Consider the following 11,204-nt stretch of genomic DNA (forward strand, 5'->3'; position numbering starts at 1 on the left):
GACATTCCATGCAACCAACAGCTCCTGAACCAGAATGAAGAGAATCACACTGACTGCTAGATTCAAAAGCTTGTCACTGAAAGCCAACAGAAGCTAGTGACACTGTCACACATTTCCCACTCCTGTCAACAGTAATTTATGGCCCTTTTAATGAATGATGCAGATTAGTCATATAGTGGGTGATTAGACAAGGACCAAGAATGAGCCACAGTTCAACTACAGAGATAAGGAAAGCACAATATGGAAATTCTCAGTGACTGCCAATGGGGCAGTTTCTCCATCAGAAACTGCTGCTAAAGACACTATTAAAGATACAAGAGGAGCCCAGATCAGTTAGTAACCCCAGAGAGGTGACATCCAAAAAGCTGCCTCTCCAAGTCCTGCTATATGGTATTGTTTTCCCATAGGGACATTTGTGATGTACACCCCAATTCTAATAGTGCTGAAAAAGTTCCATGGGTACAGTGCTGGTTTCCTTTGAAAAGAGCTCACTGGAGACTGGTTGCCATTTTGTAATTTTGTGCTTATTTTTCATCATCATCTTTCTATCTATATGCCACTTTTCCACAAAAATGTGCCCAAAGAAGCTCACAACATCTCAAGAGAACAAATAACACTTAAAATATATATATTAGAAACAAATAGAAATAATACCAATCAATCGAAAAAGCCCATTCCAATGTGTATAAAACAATTTTTTTAAAAACCAGCTTAAAACTAAACAGGAGGGAGAGTAATACCCAACACAGTAATAATTTAAAAAAATAGTATACAAAACACCCACATGCTCCAGATGATGCACATATTTTGGATCCAAGTCGCAATCTTGAAACATCCAGGGATGCTACCCCATCTCTCACCTGGGATACTGTGGACACTCCCACCTGGACCAGCCTTATTGACACTGGGATCATGAGTTTTAACTCCACACACAGGCCAATAACTCCCTACTGCCTTCACTACAACTTCTTAGCAGTTAAATTTACAAACAGAAGGGGTGGTTGTATGTCAGAAACCTGATGTGCATAGAATGTGCACATCTACAGAGAGGAAAGAGCTGTATGCCTATAATTAGGAAGCAGGAGAAACAGATCTTTATGCCTAATTTATTCATCAATATAACAAGTCCCTTGTGGAAGGGCAGCAATGTCCTTTGCAAAAAACACACTTGGAAGACAAGAGGCATCATATGGTACTAAAGTGAGCCTCCCAAGACAAATAACAAAAATATAATTAAAATGTTTTGTGCATATGGGCTGAAGATGACTATATGGAGGAGCAAATGATTCAAAGCTCCATGACCCCTGTACCCAGCACTGATTAGGGCACAGAGATGGAGGCTGCAGGGGCACCAGATCGGGAGCTATGTCTAGGTCAGGGCTTAGAGCTGACTGAGGAAGACCACTGCACCAGAGGCAGTTGGTTAAGAATTTTCAGAGGAACCTTTCAGATCTCCAGGGCCTATAAGGCCAGATCCTGGACCCTTGAGACCCCCTGAAGAACCAGATGCCACCCACGCCACATTGTCAGTTCAGCAATGACAGGAACACACCAGAAGGAAGGCTATAGAGCAGGGCTCACCTTCAGGCCAGAGGGCTGGCCCTTTAAGGCTGACATTCTCTCAGGTGGCTGGAGCTGGAGGAGAAATAGTGGGTAAGAGATCTGAAAAAAATCACATCTGGCAACCAATGTGCCCCTTTGGTTTCATATAGTACATGGGCAGACGAGTCTAAAAAAACCAGGACACAAATTTTCGTGCCCTCTAGCAGCTATGGTGGCTCACTGACCAGAAGTAAAGTTTGTTGTTGTTGTTTAGTCATATTTAGTGTTAACTCTGGATGTGTAAACTCAATTCTGATCAAACTAAGCCTCCTGTTGTATATTGTGAAAAGGATCTAGGGGTCTTAGCAGACAACAAGATTAAATGAATAAACAGTAGCAAAAAAAAGCTAATGCTATTCTAGGCTGCATCAATAGAACTATAGGGTCCTGATCAAAGGAAGCAATAACACCTCTCTATTCTGCCTTGGTCAGAGTGCACCTGGAATACTGTGTCCAGTTCTGGGCAGTGCAATTTAAGGATATTGACAAGCTAGAACATATGCAGAGGAGGGTGACCAAGATGATCAAGGGTCTGGAGACCAAACCTTATGAGGAACAATTGAAGGAGTTGGGGATGTTTAGCCTGGATAAAAGGAGACCGAGAGGACATATGATAGCCATTTTCAAATATCTTAAGGGCTGTCACATGGAAGATGCAACAAGCTTGTTTTCTGCTGCTCCACAGGGTAGGACCCAAACCAATGACTTAAAGCTACAAGAAAAGAGATTCCAGGTCAACGTCAGGATATTTCATTGATTTACATTGATGATTTGAGGGTGTTTTTTTAATGTAGTGTTGGTATTTTTGATAGCTCTTATTTAACTTTTCACCTAATTGTTGTGAATTGCCTTGACGTCTTTTTTAAAAAAAACAAACCATGATTTTTAAAAAGCAATGATGAGAAAAACAGATTGAATGCTTGCTGCTGGCTGGCATGACGTAGCCTTGGGTAGATACAGGCATATGCTGTTGCCTCTGATGTAGCTTCAAAGACTAGCAGGTGCCTCTCTGGGTGTCTGCCTGCTTCCCCTTACTTGGTTTGTATATTTACAAATAAAAAATAAATGACAAAAACACCATGCACCACAGGTATACTCCTGCATCCCAAGTAATCCGTCCCTGTAAAACAACATCCTGGAACTTATTTCCTTGGCCAAACTACATACAGCGATACTTGGGGTTACAGATGCTTCAGGTTACAGACTCCGTTAACCCAGAAATATTACCTCGGGTTAAGAACTTTGCTTCAGGATGAGAACAGAAATTGTGCTGCTGCGGCATAGCGGCAGCGGGAGGCCCCATTAGCTAAAGTGGTGCTTCAGGTTAAGAACAGTTTCAGGTTAAGAACAGACCTCTGGAATGAATTAAGTTCTTAACCCAAGGTAACATTGTTTTGTGCATGCGTCTATCAGTGTTAAATCACATCCTTGGAGGGGCCAGTTCAGATCTGGAACATGGCAAAAGTGAAAATACCATTAGACCATTTTCCTCTGCACTGCAATGAGTATTTTCTGCCCCCTCTTTTCTCTCCTTCCAGCCCCTGCCCTGCTATCATTTAAGAAAAACTCACACCTGCCAATGCATAGTCACATTCAACAAAGGTGGTCCTTTGGCCCTCAGGAAGGAATGTGAATACAAGAGTGACTCTCTTCCATTTTCACCATGGAGTGTTTCCTATATGTGCCACATTTTAACTGTAGCTGTGGTGCCATCTAGTGCAGAGATAATCAAATTTCTCCCCTTCCTAACATAGGCAGATTTTGCGGAAGATGCCATCAAGCCAGACTCTTCTGTCCCAAATAGCTAAGTATTCAGGCATATCTAGATTAGGGAGTGCCTGCAGGATCCCCTATGGCAGGCATAGACAAACTCGGCCCTTCAGATGTTTTGGGACTACAACACCCATCATCTCTAGCTAACAGGACCAGTGGTCAGGGATGATGGGAGTTGTAGTCCCCAAAAATCTGGAGGGCTGAGTTTGTCTATGCCTGCCCTATGGGGTTCTTCAGATAAGGAAAACAGAGCATGCTTCTTTGGTTCTGGAGTGTCACAGGACTCTGCATACAGGGGGTGGCAGGTGTATTTATTTCATGTATATTCAAGGAAAGTAATAATACCACTCTATTCTGCCTTGGTCAGACCACTCCTGGAGTACTTTTCCCAGTTCCGGGCACCGCAGTTTAAGAAGGATATTGACAAGCTGGAACATGTGTAGCAGAGGGCAGCCAAGATGATCAAGGGTCTGGAAACCAAGCCTTATGAGGAACGTTGGAAGGAGTTGGGTATGTGAAGCCTGGTAAAGAGGAGACTGAGAGGAGATAGGATACCCATCTTCAAATATCTAAAGTGCTGTCACTTGGAGGATGGAACAAGCTTCTTTTCTCCTGCTCTGGAGGATCCAAACCAATAGATTCAAGTTTCAGGAAAGGAGATTCAGACTAAACATCAGGAAGAACTTTCTGACAGTAAAAGCTGTTTGATAGTGGAACAGACTCCCCTGGAAGGTGAGGGACTTCAGTGGAAGTTTTTTAACAGAGGTTGGATGGCCATCTGTCATTGATGCTTAGCTGATACCACAAGAATGGTTCCCAGCCTCCTATAGCACCTGACTGATCAGTTCATGGTAGAGAAAGGGAGTGAGATGACCCTCTGGTGTGCTTATCACGGTCAGGTTTATTTATTACTTACTTCAATTATTTACAAGTTGTTCTTCACCCAAATCCTATAACCTGTATACTGGTGGCAGGCTGTTACTGTTGTTATTTGCAGTAGTAGCATATTTGCATTATAATATTTGCATTAATACACAATTACCTTCACAATACCAAATCAAACAAATCCGCTAATGCATTTCCCTATTTATAATATTCATTACATAGTTAGTTTAAGCAATGGACACAACCCCCCCCCCAAATAATTCTCTATCCATAAAACCTCTGTTAAGAGTCCATTACAGTTCCTACCTGAATTAACAGATGCATCATGAAAACTCATCTGCTGGTTATCTCTCAATGACAGATCTTTATAAATAGGGCAGCCTGCGTCTGCTGAATTTAGGTCACCTCATCAGTTCAAGTTATGTTCAAGCACCTTTGGGAACTGAAGCTTTTCACTGGGAGTGAGAACATGTAATTTTAAGTTGCCTTGCATACTTTGCCTTTCTTTTGTCCATTTTTACTCTCTCATAAGAAATGCATTTTAGATCAGGTCCTCAGCAGACTGGTTTAAATCAAGGTGATTGTAAAGAAAGTTTCCAATTCCCTAATCCATCTATTTCCTGAACAAATACATATAATAATTTGGTGCTACAACAATTATATTATCCAAAAGCATGCAGGGGAAGTCCCTAACTCACCAAAGGTTTGAGACCCATTGGCTACCCTCAGCTAGTTTAGCTGGCCAGCTGAAGCCATTGTCGGGGAGTGACCGCTGCTGCATGCCGCCTGATTCTAGGAGCCACAAGTGAAGAGCTGAGTGCAGGGTGGGGACCAAAGGATGAGACTAACAGTGGGTCCCAAGGTCAAGAAGATGGTTTCTGCACATGCTTAAGTGAAGAACGTGAGGAACGGCTAAGGGAGCTGGGCATGTTTAGCCTGGAGAAGAGGAGGTTAAGGGGTGATATGATAGCCATGTTCAAATATATAAAAGGATGTCACATAGAGGGAGAAAGGTTGTTTTCTGCTGCTCCAGAGAAGCGGACACAGAGCAATGGATCCAAACTACAAGAAAGAAGATTCCACCTAAACATTAGGAAGAACTTCCTGACAGTAAGAGCTGTTCGACAGTGGAATTTGCTGCCAAGGAGTGTGGTGGAGTCTCCTTCTTTGGAGGTCTTTAAGCAGAGGCTTGACAACCATATGTCAGGAGTGCTCTGATGGTGTTTCCTGCTTGGCAGGGGGTTGGACTCGATGGCCCTTGTGGTCTCTTCCAACTCTATGATTCTAAGAGCAGGTGGGGCTTATCAACCTGGGAAGGTAGCCCATCTAGAAGGAACACTCATCCTTAACCTCTGCTACCTCACCTGATCCCTTCAAGAGGCCAAGAAGGAAAGCCTACACAAATCCGGAGTAGAGTCCCCAAGATGGTTGGATGGCACCCTGTATGCCTCCTCCCAGCAACTCCTGCAGTCAAGCTGGTGCCAAACACACCGTTCTGATTTCCTTTTGATTACATCAGCAAGGCTGAGAGGTGGGTCTTGTTGTCTGGACCTTCATACACTCTGCCCAGGCTTGTGCCCTAGGCATGTTACTTTGGTGCTACTAACGCAGCACGTTGACATCACCCCCGGAGGTGCACTCCATTGTCTCCATTTTGGTTGCTTTCCAATATATGTGTGTGTGTGTGTGTGTACATACAAAAACCAGTAGCCTGTGACATTAGCACTGAAAGCTGCTGTCTTCTGCCTAATAGTGTGGGAGAACAACTCTGAAGGTCTCTGCAGGAAGTTTTCTGAAGTTGGTGCTAAATCAAGGGCTGTTCTATACGGTAGTAGACCTGTAACCCTCTAGTTGCTGTTAGACTCCACTCCTATTGGTTCCATTCAGAAGGGACAATAGTTAGGGATGATGGGAGTTGTAGTCGAGCAATATCCGGAAGGCCACTGGAAGGCACTGAGATGTTTCGTAAAAATCATAAAATTTACGTGTCATATTGTAGCCTTATGAGGCTTTGCCCTTGGGTGGGAAAAATATTGTGCCTGGGAAAGGGAAGTGGGAGTCAACAGACACTCAAGGAATAGTTTCGGAGAAAAGGCTTTTATTTCTACCATCCATGAACTGGTAGAAGGAGCAAGTGTGGTAAGTCACAAAAAGCATGCACGAGTTCACAATCATGTGCACAAGCATATATACCCCTTTCCAGTTCCCTCCCCCTTTCTCCTCCCTCAGGAGTTCCTCTGAGCATGAACAGAAAGCTGTCTTGGGACTATTGTGGACTCTTGGCACCCTTCCCAGGAAAGGGGGGGGGGGTGAGAAGCCAAGGGGTTTTCAGCATGTTCAGATATGTTTCAATCTCTTGTTCTGGCATGGTTCCCGGACAGAAAGTAAGTTGCAATGTGGTTCTTTAGCAAGGCCAGAAGACATGAGAAAGGCCTGAGAAACAATGGACTGTTCTCTACCTTTGTTACAGCAGAGCGGAATGTTTCTGATGCTTAGCTGCTGAGAAAATGATTTTGAAAAGTTTTGAGAAGCTTTGAGCCTGCTTTGGTGGGGGGTGACTTCGGGCCTAGGTGAGGTCACCTGTCCTCACCTTCCTTCAATATGTGGTGGCAATGTAAAGTTATTTTTTAAAAATGGGAAATGATATATAATGAATTGAAAAAAAATGTTTAAAATAACCTTTGTTAAGAAACCAAAAGCTTTTCTATTAGGAATTACAGGAGCTGATCTACCTAAAGAGTACAGCAAAAACGGCTGTGTGAATACTGCTAGCCCAGCACTGGAAAGAAGAAGATATCCCAACTAAGGAAGACTGGCAAATTTAGTTAATGGAATATGCAAAAATGTCTAAACTAACTGGAAATCTTAGAAAACAAATATAAAAAAGAATGGGAAATGTTTATTGCATACATACAAAAGCAATGTAAGGAAATACATTAGAAGGATTTTAAAAAGACTTGTAACGCTATGGACAATGTTTAAATTAGGAGGTAATTAGAGATAAAGATTCTTTGTTGACATGCATAAATGAAAATAATACAAAGGAACCAGGGGAGGGAGGGGAGGGAAGTCAGGGGATTCAAAGAAATCCCAAAATATGGATTTAATATTAAGAGTGTACATAGCTGTTTTAATTGTTTTATTTTATGTCTTTTTAGTTCTTTTTTAATGTAAAGTTTATTGTGAAAATAAAAAATATAAAAAAGAGATGTTTTGTAAAAAAAATTCAATTAAACATAACAAAAATAATGCTAACTCCTAGCTAAGCAGAAATACCATTCACTCATGCACGAGGATATTTTTGCGGCAAACCATTATAACATGTGAATGTCCTGAGGAAATTGATTTTCAGGGGAAGCTTGGGGAATCTAGAATAATCTGCAGGGGAAGAAACGTTGCTCTTAACAAAGTTACTTCCCGGACTGACCGTGGAAGATTTCTAGGTAACAGCAAAACACTGGATCATACCACACAAACACGCACATCCCAAAAAGCTTGCCTTCCCTCTGCTCTACACAACCTGAAAGTGACCTGAAACCCTATTTACTCAGAAGTAGACCCCAATGGGTTCTTACTCCCAGGAACATGCGCGCGTAGGACAACAGCCTGACTTTAGCAGCATTCCATCCGGAAGGGCTTTTCAGTCACGGCACAGCTACTCAAAGGATTGCCTACCGAAAAAGGAGCAAGCACGTGCCGCCACCCAGAGGAGGCAGAGCGAGGGAGAACGCCCTTAAACGCCGAGGGCAACTCCATAGAACGCCCTCGCCGACCACGTGACCGCCGGCCCTTTCCCTCGCGGCTCCGCCAGCCGAGCGCGACGATTCCTCGTCATCCTCCCTGGAGAGTTTGTGGGGGTCGCTCTCGAGACCTAGGACTCCTGGCCGCGGCGCGGCTAATCGATCGCCGAAAGGAAGAAGGCTTGGACGGGGCGCGGCTCGATCGCTCTGCGCTCGGCTCCGAGGGGCGGGAGCCTGGCTGTGTAAGAAGCCATCCGGCTGGTTTTTTGGCGCCGCCGCTGCTGCTGCTGCCTCCTCTCCTCCGCCTCCTTCTCCTCAGCCCGAGCTGATTTCGGTCGGGCTTGCTGGTGCAGCTATGGCGGAGCCTGCAGAGAAGATGTACCGGGCCGAGTACGCCAAGAGCGGCCGGGCTTCTTGCAAGAAATGCGGCGACAACATCGCCAAGGACTCGCTCCGCCTGGCCATCATGGTGCAGGTACTTCGCCCGACCAGCCGCCGCGGGCTCCGGGCAGCCCCGCCGCGCCACGTTGCTTGCAGAGGCGCAGGTGCCTTTGTAGGTGCGCCTCCAGGGTTGCTCTGGGGCCGCCGCCGCCGCCGCCGCCGCCCTTTGTTTCTGGCAGCAGCCAGATGGAGCAGCAGCCTTCCGGGGTCCGATCAATCCGGCCATGTGCCGCATGCGGGTTTCGGAGGAGAAGCCGCCCACTTGCACGGCCTCGCTCTTTGCAGGGCGAAGGGGCTTTCCCCGTCGCTCTCCTCCTTCTCCCGCTGCCTCAGAGCAGCTCAGCGTGCAGGTCTAGGTTTAGGCTGCAATCCTAAGCACACTTACTCGAGAGTAAGCTCCGAGCAACTCAGGGGAGTGGAGCGGCGCCTGGATAAAACGTGGTGAACCGCCCTGGGCTACGTTTACCCGAAGGCAGCTGTATAAAAATAAAGTAACACGCGCCGTAGGATTGCGCCATGGCTTGGTCATCCGCGTGCTCCTCCCTCGGCCACCTCCGGATGGCTAAAGGGGTTGGGTTGGTCACGGCGAGGAAAGCTGCCCCAGAGTGGCCGGTGTCAGGTTTTGTAGCTAGCCGATCGCCAAGTGCAAAATCAGAACTTGGTTGCCACTCTTGAAGATCTCGCTTGGGTTGGCGGCGATCAGGAGAGTTGACTTGCAATGCAGGCTTTGGGGCATGCTTCTGAGAGAAGTAAGCACCTTGTTACTCCCAGGTAAATGGGCAATGTGCTATACAAATACTGTGGGTTTAATAGGGAGAAACTCTGTGGGACTTGGTTTAGGTTCAGGGTACACATTAGATCAGGTGCCAGTCCCCCAGTCACATAATGCAGTCACACGTTTTCAAGCTGTACTCCAGAAGCATGAGAACTGGAAACTTAATTGTGCTTTTTATGCAGAGTTTGCCTTGTCTTGGGCAATACTTTGTTGTCGCTTTCATCAGATCTCTGTGGGTACCATTTCTCTCGTTTTGCAAGTATTTATTACATTTGTGTCATGACCTTCCTTCCAAAGGAGCCCAGGGCAGTAAGTTTAGAATTTTGGCAGAGGTTCTGTGTGTAATGTTTAATACTAGCAACCCCCTTCTCCCTTATCGATGGACAGTTTACTTCCATAGAAATCAATCAATAACATGAATAGGCATATATTGATAATACACCAGCTTAGTTTTAAATTCTGAAATGTTGTAACAGCAGCGGTAAACGATATGTGATGAGAAAACTTGTAGAACTCATGTGCTGTGAATTGGCAACACTACTTCTAAATAACTAGCATTTCAATCCTGTGCATGCCTATTTACCTGAAAGAGCAATTGTGTTCCTGAGACTTGTCTTTAGCAGTGGTTCCCAATTCCCCACCCAGGGGTCTGCAGCACCATTCACGTAACAATAACTACCATAGATTTGCCAACATTTTTGAAAGTCCATGGCTTGGCTTTTGAAAAAAAGGGGGTCTGTAGTACTCTGCAGTACTTAGCTAATTGGGAGCCACTGGTCTATAGGATTGTAGCATTACTTACTAAATTTGTTGTTAGTTCTCCAATAAATATGCCTCAGCACCTTAACATTATAACCCAATAAGGTAGGCTGCACTGACTTTAAAACACAACCATTGGTAAGTATTACAAGGTGGTGAAAACAGTCGTAATATGAGTAGCCCATAGACAGTCTGCATTGAATGCAAGTACAAACTGTCTCCACCAATGCACAAGTATTTCTGTGAACATGTACACTTGTTGATTTGTACAGCAACTACTGTGTACACAGATAAACAGACTACAACTACTGGTGTATTCACAGGTTGCATACTCACTGAATGTAATGTGTGAACACATCTCATTGTAATGGTATAGCACTAATATTACAATTACTTAAGCATGGTTCAGTGTATGAAGCCTGAGAATTATTCACCAGCTTTGTGCCCGCTCTTTCCGTTTCCCTCTCCCAACTCTGATATGCCGCAGTTCAGTACTTCTGAGGTTTCTTGAATCAGTTTTCTGTTACAGCCAAATTGGGGGTCTGTGTTTTAATGTCTGACTACAAACATGAGTTTCCAGTCTGGGGGCATGACAGGAGCTTCCCCTCTGCTCTGGAATTATAGGCTGAGCTTGCAGTTTAAGAGAACATGGCTTTTTGGCCCAAGGAGGCTCTGGGTTATCATCATGTTAAATCAGTGTTTCAAAGCCTGATCAAGCCAATTTGACAGCTGAGATTATGCAACAAGAACTGAAAGGTGTGAAGGCATACCTGAGTGGCAATGACTCAGACTTCTGTTAAAAGAAAAAGTTGTAGCTAAAAATAGATTGCTCACATGCTGCTGTGGGTAACAAAAGATTTAGGTCATGCAGGAATAACTGTCTTGGAAACAAGTCTGTTAAGATAATGCCTAGTAAACCAAATAATTCAAGTGAACAGGCAGGCATAGATCAACAGCAAACAAGTGAACTTTCTCCAGCAGAAAGACATGTCTGCTCACAAGCCTTTCCCAACTGGAAAAGCATCCAGATAGAGGTCCCTTGGTTTCAGATTTCTTACTCCACTCAAAAGACAATGTTCAGAGATTGTCTTCTGCTATGAATTTAGTGGCTACAATTATTCATAAATCAGACATGGAAAGCATTTCTCTTGGAAGGTTCAGAGACCTCTGTCAACATACAGAGCACTGTATAAACATCTGGAAAATGATAGAAATTCAATTAGCATATG

General features: G+C 44.5%; 2 protein-coding genes across 6 annotated transcripts in view; one reads left to right on the forward strand and one right to left on the reverse strand.

The window, feature by feature from the left end:
• Positions 1-8,053, reverse strand: part of LOC308474209 (uncharacterized protein) — a 29,222-nt gene extending 21,169 nt beyond the window's left edge. For 2 of the 5 annotated variants that reach the window (XR_013984546.1, XR_013984547.1), the window contains exons 1-2: positions 7,936-8,050; positions 1,582-1,635 (exon numbers count right to left, since the gene is read on the reverse strand). Coding sequence is in view for 3 of the 5 variants with exons in the window: in XM_081000350.1 (XP_080856476.1) it covers positions 1,582-1,635; positions 7,936-8,016 (135 nt within the window). In the remaining 2 variants the exon portion in view is untranslated. Of the gene's footprint in view, positions 1-1,581; positions 1,636-3,175; positions 3,244-7,935 lie in introns of those variants that run through there. The other 3 variants (XM_081000350.1, XM_081000352.1, XM_081000351.1) reach the window with 3 other exon arrangements.
• Positions 8,054-8,209: 156 nt separating this feature from the next.
• The window catches only part of PARP1 (poly(ADP-ribose) polymerase 1), a 37,627-nt gene continuing 34,632 nt past the window's right edge, over positions 8,210-11,204 (forward strand). Inside the window, exon 1 of the mRNA XM_081000129.1 lies at positions 8,210-8,475. Within this exon, the coding sequence (XP_080856255.1) occupies positions 8,356-8,475 (120 nt within the window). The 5' untranslated portion in view covers positions 8,210-8,355. The remainder of the gene's footprint in view (positions 8,476-11,204) is intronic.

The sequence above is a fragment of the Podarcis pityusensis genome (genome assembly GCF_964106645.2).
Source record: "Podarcis pityusensis genome assembly, chromosome: 3".
Lineage (NCBI taxonomy): Eukaryota > Metazoa > Chordata > Lepidosauria > Squamata > Lacertidae > Podarcis > Podarcis pityusensis.